Source organism: Meles meles, chromosome 20, assembly GCF_922984935.1.
Source record: "Meles meles chromosome 20, mMelMel3.1 paternal haplotype, whole genome shotgun sequence".
Lineage (NCBI taxonomy): Eukaryota > Metazoa > Chordata > Mammalia > Carnivora > Mustelidae > Meles > Meles meles.
In genome coordinates this window covers 12,316,842-12,339,640 of record NC_060085.1, presented here as the reverse complement: position 1 = coordinate 12,339,640, position 22,799 = coordinate 12,316,842, and the positions used below count along the sequence as shown (strand labels likewise).

General features: G+C 55.0%; 3 protein-coding genes across 3 annotated transcripts in view; 2 read left to right on the top strand and 1 right to left on the bottom strand.

Moving 5' to 3' along the window:
- The window catches only part of LOC123933231 (ultra-long-chain fatty acid omega-hydroxylase), a 52,898-nt gene extending 50,106 nt beyond the window's left edge, over positions 1-2,792 (bottom strand). The window contains exon 1 of the mRNA XM_045992301.1: positions 2,638-2,792. The gene's annotated coding sequence lies outside the window, so the exon portion shown is untranslated. The remainder of the gene's footprint in view (positions 1-2,637) is intronic.
- A 183-nt stretch (positions 2,793-2,975) lies between these two features.
- Positions 2,976-8,689, top strand: PGLYRP2 (peptidoglycan recognition protein 2). Its single transcript, XM_045991544.1, has 5 exons — positions 2,976-3,144; positions 4,299-5,426; positions 6,246-6,456; positions 7,023-7,320; positions 8,578-8,689. The coding sequence occupies exons 1-5, from the start codon at positions 3,081-3,083 to the stop codon at positions 8,665-8,667; spliced, it is 1,791 nt and encodes a 596-aa protein (XP_045847500.1). The 5' UTR covers positions 2,976-3,080; the 3' UTR covers positions 8,668-8,689.
- A 2,412-nt stretch (positions 8,690-11,101) lies between these two features.
- RASAL3 (RAS protein activator like 3) lies at positions 11,102-21,803 on the top strand. Its single transcript, XM_045992299.1, has 18 exons — positions 11,102-11,165; positions 11,295-11,632; positions 13,460-13,590; positions 13,740-13,818; positions 13,925-13,986; positions 14,366-14,436; positions 15,225-15,351; positions 15,438-15,536; positions 15,985-16,527; positions 16,901-17,045; positions 17,303-17,447; positions 18,311-18,547; positions 18,643-18,844; positions 18,951-19,069; positions 19,924-20,320; positions 20,605-20,762; positions 21,288-21,351; positions 21,456-21,803. Exons 2-18 carry the CDS (start codon positions 11,308-11,310, stop codon positions 21,594-21,596), a joined length of 3,045 nt encoding a protein of 1,014 aa, XP_045848255.1. The 5' UTR covers positions 11,102-11,165; positions 11,295-11,307; the 3' UTR covers positions 21,597-21,803.
- Positions 21,804-22,799: the final 996 nt, after the last annotated feature.

Here is a 22,799-nt window from a genome sequence, read left to right as displayed (position 1 = left end):
TGATCCCATGTATGTGAAATGTCCAGAACAGGCAGAAAGCAGGTCCGTGGTTCCCAGAAGTTGGGGGATAGTGACAGTGACTGCGAGTGGGTACAGGGTCTTATTTCAGGGTGATAGAAGTGTTCTGGAACTAGACAGAGATGATGATTGCACAACATTCTGAGTGTACTAAATGCCATAGAATTATAAACTTTTAAGTGGTTCCTTTTATATTAGATGAATTTCACCTTGAAAAAGTCCCAAAAGCAAAAAAATACATCATCTACAAAACAGACGGCCAGCCCATAGGCTGTCATTTGCAGACTCCTGCCCTACATCCTTTAACAAAACCCAGAGCTGAATAAAAAACTACAGACATATAAATAAAATCTTGGCTTTAAGACCCGCACACTGCAGTTTTTATTATTAATAATTATTATTATCAGGGTCTCCATGATTACGCTTCTGCTACCAAAGTGAACATTATTAATTCTGATGTTGGCCCCAAGCCCAGTCTTGCCCCAAGTTCCTCTTCCTCTGGCCTCTGTCCACGATCCCACCTTCACTTCGGATCCAGGGCCCAGGACTCTGTTGTCTGCTTGTGTCAATGCTACCTCCATTAGAGCTGTGCCTAGGCCCCAGATAATGACTGTTCTCTTGAGTATAGTGTCTGTCTGCAGCCTGGAGGGGCCTTGACCTACCCTGGCAGGTGGTCCTCATGAGGTGTAAGGGAAGCAGGGGTGGGGACTGGTGATTCATCATGGGAATCCCAGCCTTTCTGCTAACTCCCAGGCCCAGCCCAGACCAGGCACTTTGGTGTGTGGGTGCATGCGTGCGTGTGTGAGAGCATGTGTGCGTGTGTTTCACAGCCTAATCCCCAATTGACCCCACATCCTCAATCAGGCCTTTTGCGCACTTAGCAATCCCTCCCTGATACCCACTTGGTCCCTGGCCTGTGCCCGGGCACCCTAAGAGGACTCAGCATCTCCCAGTTCGGGGGAGATAAAACTGGATATAGAAACTCCTAGCCCTGCATGGATAGGTCTGAGTCAAAGCGAGGCGCCCCAGGCTAGAGAGCCAGGATGGGTAAAGGGCAGAACCAGGAGTAATCCAGGAGGCTTCCTGGAGGAAGGGTCCTACCCCAGGACACAAATCCCAGACTCTAAGGGAAATGCTGGCCAGCCATGACATACCCCTGGCTTGAAATCTACCCAACCTCTGCCATGAATTCCAAGGTTCAAAATGGAATCAAGGCTCTGTGGATGACTAGCCCAGGAGTTCTTGGGTGTGAAAGTCTGCAAACACTTCCCCGTGTGAATTACCCTGACCCTGACCCAGCCACAGGATAGTGGAAACATATTTTGCTCTTGGAGCACTCCCCAGGTTTCAGCTATGTGTCCTTGAGCAAGTTACTTAACCTCCCTGAGCTCACCTTCCTGCTGGGTTAAATGAGCATAAACGGATGGTGACATAAAACCAGAAGGGTCCTCTGTGGCTGCTATCAGTGGAAGCCGCAGAGGGACACACCCGGGGTCCATAATGCCAAGGCAAGGTCATTTCCAGTCCAGGTGGACACTAGATGGGGATCTCCTCAGCCACCCCTCCACATTCTGGGGGCACTAGGGTAAAGCAAGCAAGGCACAAAGACAGGATCACAATTCCTGATGTTAACTTTTCCCTCTGGCCCCAGTACACCTCAGGACAGGGCTGTTTCCGGTCCTCTCTTTCTCTAAAAAGTTGATAATTCTGTTTATAGTGGATTTTTTGCATTCACTTTGGTCTTTTGAAATATCGTGTTAAAATATAACTTGATCAAAGATTTTCAGCACCACCTTAAATTTTGAACCCTAGGCAAATGCCTCCCTTCCTCACTCCATCCTCCCACCAGATGGACACACAGTCCAGGCAGAGCCCACCTCCCTTCCCCACTGCCCCTGTCCCCAAATCCTTGGAAACTGGGATTCAGAGGAGATTTCCTTGGAATCCCCTGGAGATTAGCCTCTATTCTCTCCCTCCCCAGCACCTACTTCCTGAGTCCCCACTGTGGATGCTTGGCCCCCAGAGAGAGGACACTCTATAGCTTGGAAAACACCCCACCCCCTGCCCCCTGGGGAATCCCAGACCTGGCTCAGCGGGGGCATTCCCAGGCCCACCCAGGGCCCGCCCCTTACTCAGTCCCCAGCCTGGTGGGTTTCCTGGAAACTCCCAAAGCTAGTTTCGGGGTGGGAGGCCCACAGTGAAGCAATTCACACCACAGCCCCAACCACTTGGAGCCCATCCCACCTGAGTCCGGAATAAAGGGGAGGCAGGTTCATTTCTGCAGGACTCACACATCTGCTTTGCACTGGAAAAGAGGAGGACCCCTCACTGTCAACCCAGGTGAGCCCAGAAGCCAGCTCCCAGGACAAAGTCAGGGTCCTGAATCCTCCGGCCCAATACCTGCTCTCAGCTTCCTCTGGTGGCTTGGGACCAGGACCTGGAACTGGTGAGAGGTGACAGGTCCTGATCCCAGGGGCTCAGAGCAGGCCTCAGCAAACAATCTCCAAGCCTACACCCATCCTCTTCCTGAGCCTGAGGTGCTGACAGAAAAGAAGGCAGGAGGCAGAACCAACCCCAGGCCTCTCCTTCTCTCTCCTCCCCCAGCACAGCCAGTCTTACCAGTTTGGCAGGCACCTAAGAGTCCCCTCTGCTGGCCAGCTGCAGCTCCAGAACAATAATTTCAGGAAGCGGGTAAGGTTTGCAGGACTGGCCTCAGTCTACCTCTCTTGGGAACGTGCAGGGCTTGTTGGACTCTAAACTACTTGGCCTCCAGGCCCCTCCTGGGATGGGCCTGGCCTGCTGACCTTTTACCTGAGCCTGGGAGGGACAGAAGAGGATGGGGGAGCCCCTGAGATCCAGATGACCCTGACCTAGGGCACTCTGTCCCCATGCTCCCACTACCTCCCGCCCACAGCTCCACAAGCAGCAGCCGTGTCATTCACCGCTGGACTTTGACAGTGGCCAAACGCACCGCTCAGTTCTCTATGCCCATCCCCTTCCAGTTCTGCCAAGGTCTCTGCTGAGGTCAACTGGATTTGTCCCTCAGAATCTGGAACCCCACAATGGTGGCCCAGGATATCCTCTGGATCCTGCTCGGATTGCTGCTACGGCTGGAACCAGGGACAGGTGGGTCAGGAAGCAGAGACCCCGGGGCCAGGACCAGATCTGTTAAGAGTGTACTACTGCCCCCTCTGTGTCCAGCCCCGTACGGGGTGAGGCTAGAGACCCAGGAGGCCCCCATCTCAAGGAATCTCCAATCACCAGGTGCTCCCTGCAGGGTCAGGACAGGAGCTGAGGGAAGGACTTGGGGCCAGAAGAGCAAAAATCAGTAGCGTTTCCTAACTTTAGAAAGTTTGTTTATTTCCTAAACATAGATTTCTTAAACATAGATTTAGAACAGGAGGAAGGGAAAAAATTTTTACTTGATGGAGAAACAGGAAAGGGCATTTTAGGCAAAGAGAAGAACAAAGCTATAGAGGAGTCATAGTGTGGACCATCTGGAGAAGAACCTGGATTCTGGACAGTGTAAGGAATAAGGAATAAGCTACCTGGGTTCAAATCCTGCCTCTGCCACTTTCTAGCTGTGTGACCCTAGGCAGATGATTCAGCCTCTCTGTTCTCATTAGGGTCGTTGTGAAGATTAGACGGATTAAGTTATATAACTCACCTAGAATGGTGCCTGGCACATAGTAAATGTTTAATAAATGTTAGCTATCATCCAGCATTCCACCCAGCTCTGAGGCCAGCATTCTTGGGTTTGGGGTTCAGCCACTGACATTTCCATCACTGGGCATCTGTCCACTCTCTCCTCCCTCATCATCCTTAGGGACACTTTCCCCTCTAAAATCTCCCAAACTCCAATCCATCAAGAAAAACTGCCCATTTCCTCCTCAAAACACCTGGGAACTCTTCCCATTTTTGTGCATCCCACAGGCTTCAGCCATCTTCATCGCTTATCCCCACACTGCCTCTCCTTCCCTACTCTAGCTTCCCCCAAATCTGTTCTCCACCTGGTAGCCAAAGGAGCAATCTTAGAATATCAGCCAGGCCATGTCTCTCTCCTACTCATGACCTGCCACAGCTCCCCAGTGCTCACTGATCATCTCAGCTCCTTAACCGGTTATCTGTGCCTCAGTGTCCTCATCTACACAAGGACAGCAGTGGGAGTCACAGGGTTGTCCAATGAAGAGCCGGGGGCACTGAGAAAAATGTGGAAGCAGCAGGGGGTGGGGAACAGAGGGTGCTGGGTCACTGGGCTAATGTTGTTCCTCCTCCTGCAGCCACGCTGCCCCTGCTCATGGACTCTGTCATCCAGGCCCTGGCTGAGCTCGAGCAGAAGGTACCCGCCACCATTGCCAGCCACACTGCTTCTGCATGGCTGCTGTTTGCCCAGGACTCTGGCCCCCACGATGTCCTCCATCGCTTCCTACTAGAGGGGCGGAACATCAAGGACACCAGGCTGGATCCCCAGCAACTGAGCCCAGAGTTTCAGAGCCTGACCAAGGATGTGGCCCAACATGGTATCCGGGGCAGGCAGGAGTACGGAGTGGTGCTGGCACCTGATGGCTCTACAGTGGCTGTAGAGCCTCTTCTGGTGGGGCTGGAGGCAGGGCTACAAGGGAACAGAGTTGTCAACCTGCCCTTGGACAGCACAGCCGCTCCTCTGGGTACTGGAACTGCCTTTCCAGACACTGGACCCGTGGTTCCAGACGTAAGAGCCGCATCCCCAAGACTCAGGGGTGCCCCCCCAGATGGCACCTCTACAGATGTTGGAGCTAGGCCTCCAAATAATAAACCCACGGATCTAGATGTCAAACCCACCTCTCCAAGTGTTAGATCTAGCTCTCCAGATGTCCCAGTCACTTCTCCAGATGTCCAAGCCTCCTCGCCAGGTGCCAAAGCCAAGTCCCCAACCACTGTGGACAGCCTCCTGGTGGTCACCCTGGCCAGAGACCTCGGTCTGGCCTTCCTCCAGGGTCCCCAGACCTGGAGCCATTCAGGCCTGGGGACCGAGGGCTGCTGGGACCAGCTCTCTGCCCCCCGTACCTTCACACTCTTAGACTCCGGGGCATCGCCAGTCACCATGGCTTTCCTCAATGGGGCCCTGGATGGGGCCCTCCTTGGAGATTATCTAAGCCGAACCCCTGAGCCTCGGCCACCTCTCAGCCACCTGTTGAGCCAATACTATGGAGCTGGCGTGGCTGGAGATTCAGGACTTCGCAGCAACTTCCGACGGCATAACGCAGCTGCTCTGACCTCAGCCCCCACCTTGACGCAGCAGATATGGGGGGCCCTCCTCCTGCTACAGAGGCTGGAGCCAACACACCCTCAGCTGCAGGGCATGAGCCAAGAACAGCTGGCAGAGGTAGCCACCAATGCTACCAAGGAATTCACTGAGGCCTTCCTGGGTGAGAAGGGCCCCCAGCCCCTGGGACCTCCCCCCTCACAGATACACTCTTAGCCTCGTGTGGTCAAGGGGATCCAGGACTGGACGATTCCAGAGGGGGAAATGGGGGTTCAAGCTGGGGAGCCATGGCAGCTGCACAGGTAAGGAGAGGCCAGATTTGGGTCTTAAAGGATGAATAAAAGTTCACACCCCCACCCCCCCAAAAAAAAGGAAGAAGAAGAAGAGTTTGGGAAGATAGGGGCCATTCCAGAAGGTGGGCTCAGGACTCACAAAGGCACAGAGGTTCAAATGGAAGTTCAGCCATTACTCCTGTGCACCATTAGGGAAGTTGCTTCACTTCTCTGAACCTCACCTTCTTTAGTGAAGCCTGGGAAAATCATTGCTTCCTCTTGGACGTGCTGGGTGGTTTAAGAGAGATGAAGCAGGGAAAGCAAGTAGCACACAATTAGAGTCCCACGAGAAATGGAGGCTGAGATTCCTCTTTTTTCTCTGTGGCTGTCCCTCCCTAGAACTCAGAGCAGAGTCAGCTGGAGAGGTTGGGTCCTGGATTGTAAAGGGCCTTAAAATAAGAGCTAAAATTCTTGGGGTTCATCCTCAAGGTGATGGGAAGCATAGCAGATATTCCGACAGGACTGAAATGCTGTTAAATTCAGTGAAGTTAGAGCCCCGTGGAGGCCAGTGTGTGGTGCAAGATGGAAATGTCCTCAAATCTGGAGGAACTCTGGAGGGATGGTCCATATGTGTGCTTTAACGGGCGTGCAGGCAGGCGGCAGGCAGAGAAACGCTGGCTGACCCCAGCCCCGGACTCCCTTCTCTGCAGGGTGCCCGGCCATCCATCCACGTTGCCGCTGGGGCGCTGCGCCCTACAGGGGTAGCCCCAGGCCGCTGCAGCTGCCCCTCAGGTTCTTGTATGTACATCACACATACGAGCCCGCGCCACCCTGCACGGATTTCGCGCACTGCGCCGCCGACATGCGCTCTATGCAGCGCTTCCACCAAGATACTCGGGGTTGGGACGATATCGGCTATAGGTAAACTGAGGCCCGGGGCTCGCGAACTTTTTAGGGTGGAGCCTGGGTGGGCGGAGCCTGATCGGGGGCGTGGCTTGGACCGGAGCCAAAAGGGCGAGACAGAGGAGGAGCCTTGGCGGTGGGTGTGGCCAAATGGAGGCAGCGTGGCCTTGACTCTAGTCCCGGTTTTAGCCGGGATTCCTGGGTCTGGGATAGCAACTAGAAAGGAGGCAGGACCTGAGAAAGGAGCAAGACTTGTGTTAAGAGCCGGGTCTGGGACGGAGCATCGATGGAATATGACCTAAGACAGAAAAGGTCTCTGAATTGGGCAGGAGCTGTACTTGAGACTGTGTGGAGGGGGCTGGGTAGAAAGGGGAGTGGCCAATGCTGATGGTCGGATCCAGAAAAACGGGATAGTTTCTGCAGTGGCCCTGGGGGAGTGGGAAGAGGATGGACGGGGCAGAGCCAGAGCGACCAGGAGGGACTTGGGTCGGAGGTGGCCCTTGGCTCAGGGGCAGAACTGGGGTAGATGAAAGGCGGGGCCTCGCTCACGCCGCGTGGTGCCTGCTTCCCCCTCCCGTCTACAGTTTCGTGATCGGCTCCGACGGCTACGTGTACGAGGGCCGCGGCTGGCACTGGGTGGGCGCGCACACGTTGGGCCACAACACTCGCGGCTTCGGCGTGGCCTTCGTGGGCAACTACACAGCCGAGCTGCCTGCGAAGGCTGCGCTTCACACCGTGCAGGACTTGCTCCCTGGCTGCGCAGTGCGCGCTGGCCTCCTGCAGCCCGACTACGCGCTGCTGGGCCACCGCCAGCTGGTGCGCACTGACTGCCCTGGGGACGCGCTCTTCAGCCTGCTGCGCACCTGGCCGCGCTTCGCGGCGGTGAGTAAGAGACCCCGCACTACCTCAGCCTGTGGCCCATCTTGCCGCACAAGCTCAGAGCGCAGCCCTGACCCCTGTCTGCCTGCCCAACCTCGACAGACCCCTGACTCCTTACTGTGACCCCCAGGCCCACACAGCCTCAGACAGGTTCCTGGTCCCCCTTGCAGTCCCTCTATTCAGGCAACCTAGACCCAGACTTCAATCGTTCTACTTGCAACAGCCCCTACCCACCGTCCTCCGCCTGTACAGCTTCGGTTCAGCCCTGACCCAGCCAGCTTGTCCTTTACCCAGCCCCAACACCTCTGCACTCCCAACCAAAGCGTGGACCCTGACCCTACAGCACCCCTTCTGCCTACACAGCCTCACCCAGCCTAACCAACCTTGGCCTCACTCTTGTCCCCTAGCCAAAGGGCCCTCTATCTGCACAACACTTAGACTGTGATCCTCAATGGAAAACCCCCTTGCCTGTGCAACCTCTGTCCAGTCCCTAACCCTTTGCTACCGTCCTCTGCCCCATCTCAGCCGAGGATGCTTACTCAGCTCCAGCCTCCCTGAACCCCAATGACAGCTCTTATGATGGGGCAATCTGGGGCACCTGGGTGGCTCAGTGGGTTAAGCCTCTGCCTTCCGCTCAGGTCATGATCTCAGAGTCCTGGGATCGAGCCCCATATCGGGCTCTCTGCTCAGCAGGGAGCCTGCTTCCCCCTCGCTCTCTGCCTGCCTCTCTGCCTACTTGTGATCTCTCTGTCAAAAAAATAAAATCTTAAAAAAAAAAATGATGGGGCAATCTATGTCCAGCCAGCATGACCTTGGCCTCATGGTCCCACCCAGCCCCTGACCCCAATCACCAAAACATCACAATATTCCCACCTGTACAATCTCATGTTACCTGCCCACTCCCTGTCTCACCTGTACACTGGCCAGCAATCAACAATGCACCCACCCCCTCACTTTGGGTTCCCCGTCCTCTTCCCTATCCATTGTCCCATGGTGACATGGGCAGGCCCTCACTCCCCAAGCCTCACACTCCCCTGTCCTTTCTTTTTTATTTTTTAAAGATTTTATTGATTTATTTGACAGGAAGAGTGAGAGAGCATAAGCAGGGGGAGGAGTAGAGGGAGAAGGAGAAGCAGGCTCCCCACTGAGCAGGGAGCCCAAAGCAGGGCTCCATCCCAGGACCCTGGGATCAGGACCTGAGCTAAAGGGAGACACCTAACCATCTGAGCCACCCACGCTCCCATCCCCTGTCTTTTCTAGAATGTGAAACCAAGAACGGCCAGGAGGGCCTCCAGGAGATCCAAAAAGGAGCCACCTCCAACGAACGTGCCAGCCACAGACCTCCAATAAAGAGATGGTGAAAAGAAAGTCTGTATCTATGCATCATCTGTGTTTGCACATGTTGTCTTTTTTTTTTAAGATTTTATTTGTTAATTTGAGAGAGAGAATGAGTGGCAGGGAGGAACAGAGGGAGAGGGAGAAGCAGACTCCTGTCTGAGCCGGAAGCCAGATGTGGGACTCTGTCCCGGACCCTGAGATCATGACCTGAGCCGAAGGCAGACGCTTAACCGACTGAGCCACCCAGGTGCCCTGCACACATTGTCTTAATTTGTGTTTGCCTAGAAGCAGACCAGAGATGAGAATTTCAGTGCAAGTAGTTTGTTTGGGAGGTAAGGGTGATCCCAGGACGTATCAGTTGGGGAATGAGGAAGAGGTAGGGAAGGGAAGGCAGCCAGGAAAGGGTCCTTTATCAAGTAAGTTGGCACTGAGGGGACATGGAACTCAATCCCTCTGGGGACCTCTGGGGGACAATAAGACACACATCTCAGAGTCATACTGATCTAAGGGAGCTGGAGTATTGATCCTCCAATCCTCATCATCATTTGGTTAAGGGCTGATCTCCAGGAGGTATTAATTCTCCAGCACTTTGGGGCTGCGTATTGTATGGGGAGAGTAGGTTCCCTCATCAGAGAAAGACCTCCAGCAAAAATGCAGGGAGGTGGGAGTGGATCAGTATTCAGTGAAGTGAGAAAGGCTCAGGGATACACCGGAACATGAGGAAACTCTGCGTGTGGGTTGAATGGATTGAGAGCAGTGAATGGATTGAGAGCAGCATGAAGGAGGCGGGCATATCCAAGGTGTGTGCATCTCTGTGAACATGTCCAGCTCCAAGGAAAAAGGTCTTTGGCCCTCGTGGAAGGTCCTACTCCTTGGGACAGGTTATAGAATTTGTAAGGCATGGGGCAAAATGAAATTGCAGGGCCCCTCGTTCAAAAAGCAGGAACTTCAAGACAGCAACAGCAAAGCATGAAATCAAAGACAGTGTGGTGCCCGTCTAAGCATGTGGGTCCGCGATGACTGCCCAGACCACATGCCCGTGAAAGTGGTCCCACCCGCCCTATCCTGTGAATTCTGGCCACCCTTGCCTTGGCACAAACTGTTCCTTCTATCTTGTATGCTCATCCCATGGTCCACTCCTTATGGTTTGTGCCACAAATGTCACCTCTTCAGGGAGGTCCTCCTGGATTTTTCCACGTAGCCTCACTCTCTGCTCCAGTCTATTTTCCTCCATGTCCTCCTCACCAGCTAGAAATGTCCTACATTGATGTTCAGGATCTCCTCCACTGGACTGTGTGCTCCAGGAGGCCGAGAATTAAGTTTGTTCGGTTCCCTGTGGCTTCTCCGACACCTAGTATATAATGGGCACTCAAGAAACATTTATTGAGTAAACAAAGACTCCCATTATGAGCCTTCTAGAGCTAATATTTTCATCTTGTTGTACAAATAAGGAAACCGAGGCTCAGAGAGAGGAAGTGACTCGCCTGAGGTCACACAGTGAGTGAAGGACCAGCTGGCACTGGGACCCCACTCCTGGGCCAGGATTTGGCTGAATCTCATGCTGACTCATTCATTTCTTAGAACAGCATTTGCCCACCTCTTTCTACAAGTAAACACTTACTGAGGTACAGCCGAGATAGAGGAAGATACAGACAAAGTGCACTGGACTGTACAGCTCAATAAATTTTCACAACAGAACACACCCTTGTAACAAGCACTCCCTCAGTTCAAGAAAGGGGACATGTTAAATTTGTTATGTGACTTTCACCACCGTTAGGAAAAACAAAACAAAACAAACAAATATATGTATGCCGAGAACCTTCTCTCATGCTCCCCTACCCTCCTCCAAAGGAAGCTAACATCCTGACTTGTTCCACAGTTTTGCCTCCTTTGCAACTATATAAAAGGGACCACATGATATTTACTGTTCACTGCTTGTGATTCATCCGGGTTCAGTCAATCATCCAGCAGTTTGCTCGTTTCTTTGCTGCATGGTATCCCACTGCAGATGGGATCACAACTGATCCATTCCACAGTAGACGGACACTCGGGTGGCCTCCAGTTTGGGACTATCACAAAGAGCGCTAGTGGGCTTGTCTGTTGGGTGTATACCTAGCACTGTAACCGCTGGACCAGAGGAAGTGTGTGTGGTCACTGTTAGGAGATCATGCCAGTTTTCCAACTTAGATAAATTGATCTACACCCTGACCAGCAGTGGAGGAGCGCTCCAGGTGCCCCGTATTCTCACCAGCACCTGATCAGTCTGTACCCATTGTGCAGAGAAGGTATCTGAGGCTCAGAGAGAGGCATTGCTGCCTCCGGGTCAATGAGAGATTCTGGGTCCTGCTCTGTCACCTCCTCTGCCTCCAGCATCCTGCCCCCGCTCTGCCCTCCCAGCCTGGCTGTGGGGTGGGGTGGGACAGACAGGGTCACGTGGAGTTGCGTTCAGCGGGAGGAAGCTAGGCAGGGCGCAGACGGCTGCTGATTTTGGGGCTGGCCAGAAAATCAAGGTAAGGGAGAGAGGGCGTGTGGCCACTGAAGGGGTTCCCTGGGGGTGGAGCTGAGAGTGGGGAGGGGGCCAAGATGAAGACAGCACGTGGGAACACAATGGGCAAAACTGCCACCCCCTTGTCCCCCAGGAGAACCCCCACCATGGACCCACCATCACCGTGCAAGACCTCCCAAACCCAGCCGGCAGCAGCTTCATCCCCTCTAACCTCCTACCGCTGGCACACAGGGGGCGAGGGGGAGAAAGTAGCCGGAGGGTCCCGCTGGGGCCGACTTGCCGGCTGGGGCCGGGCATTAAGCCACCAGGAACCCGGAGTCAGCAGCCAGCCTGCCTCTCGCTCGCTCTTCCGTCGTGTCCTCTCTGCGCCCCCCAAGGAGTCACGCACAAGCCGCCTGAGGCTATCCAAGACCCTCTGGGGAAGGCATAAGAGCCCGCCGCTGGAGCCAGGACCAGAACCAGAGGCCCAAGGTACTTGGTTCCCCCTTCCCCGGGCTAGGAGGCCGGATGCTTAGGTTCTGTCTGCCTCCTGAGCATCAGCCCTACAGACACAGGAAGTTGTGGGGAGTGCAAAAGCCCAACAGGAAGTGGCTGGGGCCCAGCTGCCCTCTTCCCTCTTCCCCCTCACACAGGGACTGGGGGGTGAGGGGGGTGGCCAGGGACCTGTGGGCTGGGGGTCCATCCTGGGGAAGGGAGAGGGAAGAGATGGAAGGTGGTACTGTCCAGATGCCAAATGGCTCTTGGCCCCAGTGGGTCTCTCCTCAATGGGTCTCTGTTCCTATGAGAATGAGTCCAGGCTCATTCTCTCCTGCCTGGATATCCACCTCTGCTCTCTGGCCTCCATATCTTCAGTTTCTTCACTTCTTTGAACCTCAGCTTCTCCATCAGTTAAATGGGGATCATAATCCGTACCTTAAAGCATATATTATTTCATTTGCTCATATTCATTCATTCATTCATTCATTCATTCATTCAAACAGAGGTCTGTTGAGCATTTATGACATGCCGGGCCTTGATTTAGTCACTAAGGACACAGCAGCAAACAAAACAGATGAAACTTCCTGCCCCATGTAGCTCACAGTGTAGTGGGTATGACAGACAGTAAACAACTAAGCCAGACATGACAGATGGGGCTGTTGCACAAGGGATCTAGAAGAGAAAGGGACACCTTGAAGACTGGAGTTCAAGAATGCAGCACTAGCCCAGGGCCCAGCAAGTTTTAAGTGACCTATTGACAAGTGGAGTATTTATTCCCCTGATGGGAAAACAGTAGGACAGACAGGTGATCTGGGAGGGTTGGTTCAGCTCATCTGTTCCAAGAAGCTCATTTCTCACTGTTCGTATTCCCATCATTCTGCAGAGGCATCCCTTCAGCCCCTTTCAGGGTATCCAGTATTGCCCACTCCATAGGATCCAGAGAGAGTTCTCCAAAAAGCAGGACTGCTCCTCCCCTGCTCAAACACCTCCTGTGGTTCCCCATTTCCTCCAATTCTCTAACTGGCACCCCAGGTTCTGTACCAGTCTCATCCTGGATCTTCCCCCTCTAGCCTCTGAGCCCTCTGGGCCCTTCTTGCTTTTTCTGGGCCTTGCCATCTCCAAGCCTTTGCCCAAGCTGCTCCTGCCCTAGTCCCCTCCATCTCTATCAAAATCCAACCTAATGGTCAAGACCCAGCACAAACCTACCATCTCTGGAGGCTTTCCTTGTCCCATTGCATCACCACTTCTCCCTACCCTGATCTTTTTTCTATTCCTTTCTCAAACTTGGAATGCTTTCCACCTTAGATTAGTTCTTTGTGTAAGGAACCAAAGATGCCATCTTGTTTAACCTCTTGGACCTACCTACCTACCTACTGTCTTGGTTAAGAGAAGAATGCTTGTGTCTGAAGCCCAGCTCAACCACTCACAAGCTGTATGACCCTGTGGCAAGTCACCCAACCTCTCTGTTTTTCAGTTTCCTCCTTGGCAAAACAGGGCTGATAGCCATTGAGTGGCTTTCAGAGGATTAGATGAGAGAATGCATGAGGAGCAGTAAACACAGTACATGGCCCATGTGTCCACTACCCATGTAAACACAGTACATGGCCCATGTGTCCACTACCATGGCCTGTGGGAACAAGGACAAAAGAGGGGTGGAATCTTGTCCAACAGCAGCCTGACATGGCTGCCCGTGGACTGGGGTGGCGACGGGTGGAGAGGAGACACCTGGGAGGGAAACCCGATGAGCCTCTGTGAATGGAGAGGGTCCTCTGAGGGAGAGGAAAGGACTCCCAGGTCCGCAGCACCTACTCCTCTGCCCAGAGCCTGAGCCGGAGCCAGAGACCCCCGCCCCACAGATCCCTGAGGCCCCCACACCTGATGTACCCATCTGGAACATTGGAGCCTTCACCCTGCTCGATGGGAAGCTGGTGCTGCTTGGGGGTGAGGAGGAGGTGAGAAGGGGCACAGGGATGAGGGGAGGGAAGAAGAAGGTGGGAAGGAGACAGAAGAGTGGGGGGGGGGGGTAATGGAAAGTGGCTGCTTCTCCTTCTGTCTGCCTGTCTGCCTCCCCTGTATGACTACCCATCCTTATGGACAACAGGGTCCACGCCGGCCCCGGGCAGGGAGCGCTAGCTCTGAAGGCAGCATCAGGGTAGCCATGGGAAACCTCAGGGATCCAGGTAAGTTTCAGAGATGTGGAGGGTGGGGGCATTTGGGAGCATGTCAAAGTGGGGCAGAATTCAAGATGATCCCATCCCTCAAACTTCCACCCATGACCACCTACAGATCGGACCACTGGAAAGACTGAGCCAGACGCTGCTGGCCCCAACCAGGTCCACAACGTTCGAGTAAGGCATCCAGTGGGAAGTGGAGGGGAGAGCAAAGACACCCAGACCCACAGAGATGAAAGGGGACTCTTATGGAATGATCTTGGGCAGGCCATTTTTTGGCCTCAGTATCCCTATCAATCAAATGGAACTAATGAGAATCCCACCCCCTCACCCAGTCCCAGGGCTGTTTATTAGAAGTCAACAGAGAATGCAGAAAAGCACAGGGTTGGCACTTTTGAAAAAGGAGCTGTTGGTTGCCTTTATTATTACTGCTAACACAGCCTGAGCTTGTGGTCCCCCCCCAAACCAGCAGACCATCCAGGACATTGTGGGGGGTGGGGGAGAAGTTGAGGATGGAGAACAGGGTTCTGTCCAGCTGATATCCGCCTTCCCACAGGGATTGCTCAAGCGGCTGAAAGAGAAGAAAAAGGCCAGGTCGGAGCTCGGAGCCAGTGCCTCCCGGGATGGGTAAGAGTCTCTGAGGGGCAGAAAGAGTCTCTGGGATTCAGCATTGCCTCCTCACCTGCCTATCCTTCCCACCTTAACCCAATACCTCCAACAGCCCCTTCAGTGTCCTGCCCCGTATTGAGCAATGCTGGAGCCACCATTCGGCTGAAGGGTAGGGGCAGGGTCTACGCACTGATTCTAAGTAATCAGGAACTAAGCCACACCCTGGGCTAGGAGTGTCAGGGTAGGGACCCCTGAGCTGAGATCTGAAGGATGGATGGAAGTTCACCAGGCCAAGAGGGACAGGAAAAGCATTCCAGGCTAGGAAACAGTGAGTACAAAGGCCAAGAGGCCAGACGAAGTGACAAAAAGTAGGCCAGGATGACTGGAGCTCAGAAAAAAGGGATTAAGGGAAATGTGGTGAAAAGGTGACAAGGACTGTACTATACAAGGTAACACCGGCCACCATGAGGAGTTGAATTTTTATCCTAAAAGCGATGAGTTCAAGCCCAATTTAGGTTCGGGTTTATCCTGGCCTCCCTCCACCCTTCAGGCTATAGGGGATGGGTCGGTGGCGAGGAGGGAAGAATGACCACTTGTTTAAACGCCCCTGGGGCGCCTGGGTGGCTCAGTGGGTTAAAGTCTCTGCCTTCGGCTCAGGTCATGATCCCAGGGCCCTGGAATCGAGCCCCGCATGGGGCTCTCTGCTCCGCGGGAGCCTGCTTCTCTGCCTGCTTGTGATCTCTGTCTGTCAAATAAATAAATAAAATATTTAAAAACGAAAGCAAAAACAAAAGTCCCCTCCCCAGACCCCCCAGTGCTCTGGGATCTCGGGAGTCGCTGGCCACACTCTCCGAGCTGGACCTGGGTGCTGAGCGGGATGTGAGGGTCTGGCCACTGCACCCCAGCCTCCTGGAGGAGCCCCACTGCTTCCAGGTAAATGCAATCAACTCTCCACCTCACCCCGACCCTTTGGTTCTACGCTTGGCCTCAACCGCACCCTTGAACCCCATCTCCAACAGGTAACGTGGACTGGCGGGAGCCGCTGCTTCTCTTGCCGCTCCGCCACTGAGAGAGACCGCTGGATTGAGGACCTTCGCCGCCACTTCCAGCCCAGCCAGGTCAGTACAGCAAATAAGTTAGACATGGAGGCCCCGCTCACAGCCCGCTCCCCTCCTTCCCCCAAACCAAACCCCCGACCGCGCCCTAACCCTGCCTCTTTGACACACCTGCCGGCTAACACCTTCACAACCACTCCGAGACCCTCCTCAGTTTCCGTCCCTTACCAGCTCCTGGTAAAACACCCCGGTCCCTTCTATTCAATCCCGGACCTAGTTGCACCCAAAACCCCGCCTACCAGGCAAACAGCAAGTCCCCACCCCGCGGCTGCTCCCGCTACCCTGGAGCCCGGATCTCTCCGCGAGGGCACAGAAAAGCTAGAGGGCTTTCGCCAAACCGCCTAGAGACCGCCGTGGCCCCTGTCTTCCCCCAAGGGCCCAGCGATCTCCCTGGGGGCACGGTGCCCCACGTAGAGCACCGACGCCTCCCCCAATCCACTCCGGTCCGCAGGACAACTTGGAACGGGAAGAGACGTGGTTGAGCGTGTGGGTGCACGAGGCAAAGGGACTGCCCCGAGCGGCGGCGGGGACAGCAGGCGTGCGCGCCGAGCTGTGGCTGGACGGCGCTCTACTAGCGCGCACAGCGCCGCGGGCTGGCCCTGGCCAGCTCTTCTGGGCCGAGCGCTTCCACTTCGAAGCGCTGCCGCCGGCGCGTCGCCTGTCGTTGCGGCTGCGCGGAGCTGGACCGGGGGGAGCGGCGCTGGGTCGCGTGGCACTTGCACTGGAAGAGCTGGGAGTCCCCCGCGCGCCCGCCGCGGGTCTGGAGCGCTGGTTCCCACTCCTCGGTGCGCCAGTAGGCGCCGCGCTGCGGGCGCGGATCCGGGCGCGGCGCTTGCGCGTGCTGCCGTCCGAGCGGTACAAGGAGCTGGCGGAGTTCCTCACTTTCCACTACGCGCGCCTCTGCGGGGCGCTGGAGCCCGCGCTGTCTGCCCAGGCCAAGGAGGAGCTGGCGGCTGCCATGGTGCGAGTGCTGCAGGCAACCGGCCGGGCGCAGGTGCGGCGCTGCGACGGGGCGGACCCGAGTGACCAGAGGATAACTGATCGCGCGCTCTGGGGAGCAGGGTGTAGGGGGGACCGGGGGCTCAGGACCCCGGCAGCAAGAAGGGGGCGGGGCACCATGAGGGGGCGGGGCCTGAATGTCAGCTGTGAGGGGCGGGGCCTGAACTGAGTCTCTGAGCGGAAAGATTTAAATTTCTGCTGTGAGGGCTGTAAGTTCCGGCTTTGAGAGCCCTAGCGGAGAGGACCCGGCCAGAGCAGCAGCTAGAAGGGGGCGGGGCCTGTGTCCCAGGTGTGAGTGATTGGCCAAGGGCTCATAACCCCCCTGGCTCAGTCCGCTCCCCGCACAACCTAAACCCCACTGTCTCCAGGCACTGGTGACAGACCTGGGCACCGCAGAGCTGGCACGCAGTGGAGGCCGTGAGGCGCTGCTATTCCGGGAAAACACATTGGCCACGAAGGCCATCGATGAGTACATGAAGCTGGTGGCGCAGGATTACCTCCAAGCCACTCTGGGTGAGCCAGAGGGTGGATGTCAGAGGCCATCTGGGTGGGCTAGGAAACCCCAAGGGGGAGATCTGGGAGTTCCTAGGTAATCTGGATGCTGGTGGTGGGTAGTACCTTTGGGGATGTTGGAATCCTAGAGGCAACTGAGGGCTCCCCCAGAGATGCTAGCTGTCTCCGGAGGAAGCTGGAGACAGAGTTGGAGGCTGAGTGTCATCGGTTCTGGTGATCATGGCCACCGCCTCTTGTCTGGCTGTGTTGAACTACAGGGCAAGTCGTGCAGCGTCTCTGTGCCTCCAGTGAGGACTGTGAGGTGGATCCCAGCAAGTGCCCAGCTCCAGAGCTGCCACAGCACCAGACCAGACTGCGGAACAGTTGTGAGGAAGTCTTCCAAAACATCATCCACTCCTACAAGTAAGAATCAGGGTCCCAGCACCTAGCCCTGCTTCTCAGCCACTGTGCTAATAACCCTGACCCCCAAATGGGGTTGCCAAATAAAAACAGAATGTCCAGTTATATGGGATGCATGCAACATTTGGGACATACTTATGCTAAAAAAATTATTCATTTTATCTGAAATTCAAGTTTAACTGTTTGTCCTGAAGTTTTGTTTGCTAAGTCTGGTAACCCATTCTCCATGTCATGTCAGCTTGGGGTTATTGACCCCAAGTAATCTGGGACCCGATTCCTTATCTTCTAACTACAGGGGACTCCATATCCTAATTCCATGCTACCTGACCCCAGTTAACATAGGACCTCAATCATGACCTTTGATTCCAGGTGATGCTAAAACCCCCAATCCCATGACCCTTGACTTAAATGACTGTATGTCCCAAAGTCCATGCAACTGATCACAAGAAACCTGGGATTCTAATTTCTTAAACTCTGACCCTAGGTTAACCCATATGTCTAGTCCCACATCACTTGGGACATCAATACCATAATTTCTGAACCTAGGTGACTCTGTAGCCTCAAGTCCATCTTACTTCACTTTATGTGATCTGGCACCCCAATCTCATGTTCCTTTATAGCTACCTCCCAAGCTCATGGACTGTATCCCCATGTAAACCTGAATCCCCATCTCCCAGACTACTGACTCCAAAAGTCACCACAATAACTACACCATAAATCCTGACCCCAAGCATTATTATCCTCAATGTCTCCAATCCTGGAACCCATAGTGCAGGTGATCCCTGACTTCTGACCTTAGAATCTTGACATGAATATGACCTTTATGTCCATTCCCTCTCCCTTTGACCATTGCCTCTTTTCCCCAGCTGGTTTCCAGCAGAGCTGGGCACCGTGTTCTCAGGCTGGCGAGAAGCATGCAAGGCACGTGGCTCTGAGGCACTGGGCCCCCGACTGGTGTGTGCCTCTCTCTTCTTGCGCCTCCTGTGTCCTGCCATCCTGGCACCCAGCCTCTTTGGTCTGGCACCAGAGCACCCTGCACCTGGCCCAGCCCGTGCCCTCACACTGATCGCCAAGGTCATCCAGAACCTCGCCAACAGTGCCCCGTAGGTCCCTGGAGGCTGGGAGGTGGTGGTGGTACATGCCAGGCAGTGGGGTGGCAGATGCCTGGTCTGACCCATCCGGCCCAACCTTTGCCCAGGTTTGGCGAGAAGGAGGCATACATGGGCTTCATGAATAGCTTTCTGGAGGATCATGGACCAGCCATGCAACACTTCCTGGACCAAGTGGCCATGGTGGATGTGGATGCAGCACCCAGTGGCTACCAGGGCAGCAGTGACTTAGCTCTCCAGCTGGCAGTCCTGCATGCCCAGCTCTGTACCATCTTTGCTGAACTTGACCAGGTACGGCCAGATCCCAGAGCCCAGGATGTGGGGCAGGGAGGCAAGAGGGCAGGGAGCATATGGTCCTAGAGAGCTTGCTTACCATCCTTCCTACATGCCTCATCAGGCAACCCGTGATAGCCTGGAACCACTGCCCACCATCCTGCGAGCCATTGAGGAGGGCCGGCCTGTCCCTGTGACTGTGCCAATGCGGCTCCCACCACTCCCAACCCAAGTTCACTCCAGGTAATCAGCCTGCCTCAGGTCTGACCCAGTTTTGATAGGTGAAACAGGGGCAGGACCAAAGGCAAGCACAGGGTCAGACTGGGGCCACAGGTGAAGACAAGATCTCGTCAGAGGTCAGGAGCAGCAGTCACCTTGGGATTCACTGTCAGAAACTGTTGAATAAAGGTAAGAGGCTGGAGAAGGGGTCCCCCGAGGGATCAGAGAGAAGTTCACAGTACGGTCAGAGGGCAGGTACTGGATCAGATTGGAGTCCAAGGTGAGGATGGGTCATTGTAGAGACTAGGGAGAGGTCACTTTTGGGGTTACACAGAGAAAGTGACATTGTGGTCAGTGATGAGGGTCAGGTTTCAGTGAGAGGTTGTGGATGGGGTCAAATCAGGGGTTAGATCAGGGTCAGATGTTAAGATGCACCATCAAGGGTCAGGGACAGGTTCATACGGTAAAGCAGAGGTCAGGTCAAGGACCAAATGGGGTCAAGGGTTATAGGTAAAGTCATATGGTGAGAGATCAGAGACCATGGTCTGCGAGGAGGCAGAGACAGGATCAGCTTAAGGTCAGAGGTCAGGGACAAAAAAGGGGTCAGATAGAGAAGAAAGAGGGTATCCCTGTGAGCAGAAGTCAAACCCAGGGTCAGATTGGAATCAGAGCTTACAGAGATGGTCATGTCAAGGGTCACAGAGAGGACTGTATTGTTAGAAGTCCAGGAAAGGGTCAGAGATCAAAATGTGATTCCATCAGTGACAAGGTCACATAGAAGTCAAAGATCAGAGGTGGAGTCATTTCTGGTCAGAGGTGGGTTTGGGGGTCACCTCGGGGGCCAGCCAAGGATCTGAGCTCTCCCATTCCACCTCCAGCTTCTCTGCAGGAGAGAAGCCAGGCTTCCTGGCTCCCCGGGATCTCCCCAAGCACACCCCTCTCATCTCCAAGAGCCAATCGTTCAGCTTTCATGGCGTTCACCGCACAGGGAGTTGGGCGCGACGGCAGCCAGACGAAGAGCAACCCTCGCGGCTGCCCCGGCCCGTGCAGCGCACACAGAGCGTCCCGGCTGGCCGCCCTGCTCGTCGCCGTCCCTCTGCAGGGCCCCGGCCACGACCCAAAAGCTCGCTTCGCACCGGGCCCGCCCCCCGAAGTCGGCCCTGGACCGGGGCCTCAGCATCTTTGCCTCGGAAGCCGTCGGTGCCGTGGCAGCGCCAGCTGGACCAGCCGCGGGACAGAGACCAGGCTCTGAGCACGCACCGGCCGGTGGGCAAGGTGAGGTCCAGCTCAGGTCTGCCCACCGAGGGAAATGACAGGACTGGAAAGATAGAAAGTCAGGCAGGTCTGAAATCAAATGCCGAGCTCGCTGCTCTGTGTGACCTCCGGCCTAGCGCAACCCTCTCCGAGCCTCAATTTGTTCCTCTGTAAAACGGGAGCGAGGTTTCCTAACGGGGCAGGGCAGTGAGGAGGCAGAGCGCAGGGGACAAGAAGGTCAGAGTTTTTCAGGGAGAAGATGGGGCGGGACGACGGGTCAGGTTACAGCTGCTCCCTCCCTACAGTTAGCAGAGCTGCAGCGTGAGGTGGCCGCCCTGCGCGAGGAACAGAAGGCTCTGTCCGGCCTGGTGGAGTCGCTAGGCACCCACCTCCGGGCTTTGACGGAGAAGCAGGAGCAGCTTCAGGGCCAGCTGCAAGACCTGGACTCCAGGCTCCGGGAAGGGTGAGCCCCGCCCTCCTCCGTTAGCTCAGCCCTGGGGTGAGCCTGTTGTAATCAGATCTGCCCTGGCCCCACTTTTATTCAGACCCTGCCTCTCAATCGCACGCAAATCACTCCTGGTAGACCACGCCCCCTTCCGGCCCCGGCCTCAACACACCTGTTTCTCCCCACCCCTTGGTTAGCCCACCCCAGGTCTCTGGCGAGTGCTACCATCCAGGCCTTACTCCTCAATCAGGCCCTCCCAAACAGGCTGGTCCCTGGCCTCTCAGACTGGACACACCTTCATCCCTGTCACCACCTCACCCGGGACGGTCCAAGCCCTGCCCTCAAGAATTGGTTGTCTCCTCTCATCCCAGCCATTCTAGGCTCCGATTCAGCCCGGGCTTCGTTTATCTAGGCCCCGCCTCCCTGCATGGACAAACCCCGCCTCCACCCAAGCTCCGCCTCCGAATTCCTGGCTGTCCAACCAGGAGCTGGAGGAGAGTTTCTCAGCCTCTGACCCTCCCCTCTTGCCCCTGATCCCCACAGGACCCCGCAGTCGGATCCAGGGCATGGTGCTCCAAGCAGTGAGGATCACAGGCTTAAAAATCTGGTGTGTCCCCTGCCCTAGCCCCAGGGAAGATCTGGGGGGTGACGGAAGCAGGGTTGGGGTGCAACCCTCCTCTGGCTCCGAGCCGACTGCCACTGCCTCTCCAGGAGCGCCGCCTGGCTGAGATGGAGAGTACTCAGGCCCAGCTGAGGAATGCGGTCCAGGGCCTGCAGCTTCCCAAAACGTCGGGATCCCGGAGCCAGCCCCTACCCCTCAAACCACCCTGCATCAACGGAGATACCACTTGAGCTACCCACCCTATTCAGCGTGGTCTGGGAGCAGATAGCCGTCTTAAAGGCTTGTCCAACGCCTGGCACTGTGAGGTTACCCAGTAAAATTTTGATTTTAGTAAAATGAATGTTGGTTTGTTGTTGTTGTTGTTGTTGCCCCTAAGTGTGGCCAATCAGAAAGCATCCCCCTCCCACCGTTCATGTCTCCCAATTTCTCTCCTAATCGGAAGTCTCGTGGAAGGGACAGTACAAGGAGATTCTCACCAGCTGTGTGAGCTTAGACTGTTATTCTCTTAGATCCTCAATTTCCTCATCTGAAAAATGGATCTAAAGTTTCTTACACAGTAGAAGACCCATTGTCTAAGGTGTTCAATAAAGGAATTCATCATTGTTAGGGGCAGCAGCTGTTTCTGATCATCTTCCTAGAGCATCTTCCTAGGCCCCCAAATCCCACACAAGGTCCCTCACTACAGGGACAGCATGGGTCTGGGAGGCAGATGAAGGAAGGGGTGAGTAGGTGTGGAGACAATTAAGCTCTGTGAGAGTAGGTTGAGTAGAGGAGTGGGCATTTGAATCGTAGGTGGGCGAGGGGTAGGGTGAATGGGGCAATAGGCAGATAAATAGGTTAGCATTTGGTGGAAACTTGCCCTGGTAGGTGAGTAAATAGACAGCTGGGATAGGTGTGTCTGCCTAGAAAAGCCTGGATCACAGTAGAAAATAAACCCTTGAGTTAGTTGAGTAGGTGGTTATAGATATTGTATGAATATTTGTTGGGATTTCCTGAGGCTCTTGACCTAGGCAGTGGGGAAACACTAAGGAGCTGGGCAGACAGGACTTCTTTCCTCATGGAGCTTACACTGTAGGGGAGACAAGTAAATGTGCAATCGAAGGATGGAAGTCTGTGTGGCCAGGTGGAAGCATGTGTGTAGGGATGGGTGGATGCTTGCTTGGTTGTTTGGATATGTAAGTATTTACTTGGGTGGTGGGTGGACAGGCAGGTAGATGGGATGTGGATGGCTGGGTTGAGTGGGTATTCAGACGAGTGGTTGGGAATTTGGGTGGGTGGCTAACTGGCTGACAGGACCAGATGTTTGTTGAGTGGTGGATGGATGAGTGGGTAGTTGGGAAGTGGATGGGTGGTTTGAATGGGTGTTTGCATGGGTGGGTGGATAGTTGATTGGTTGACTAGATAGATGAATGGGTAGGGAGATGAATGGGTAG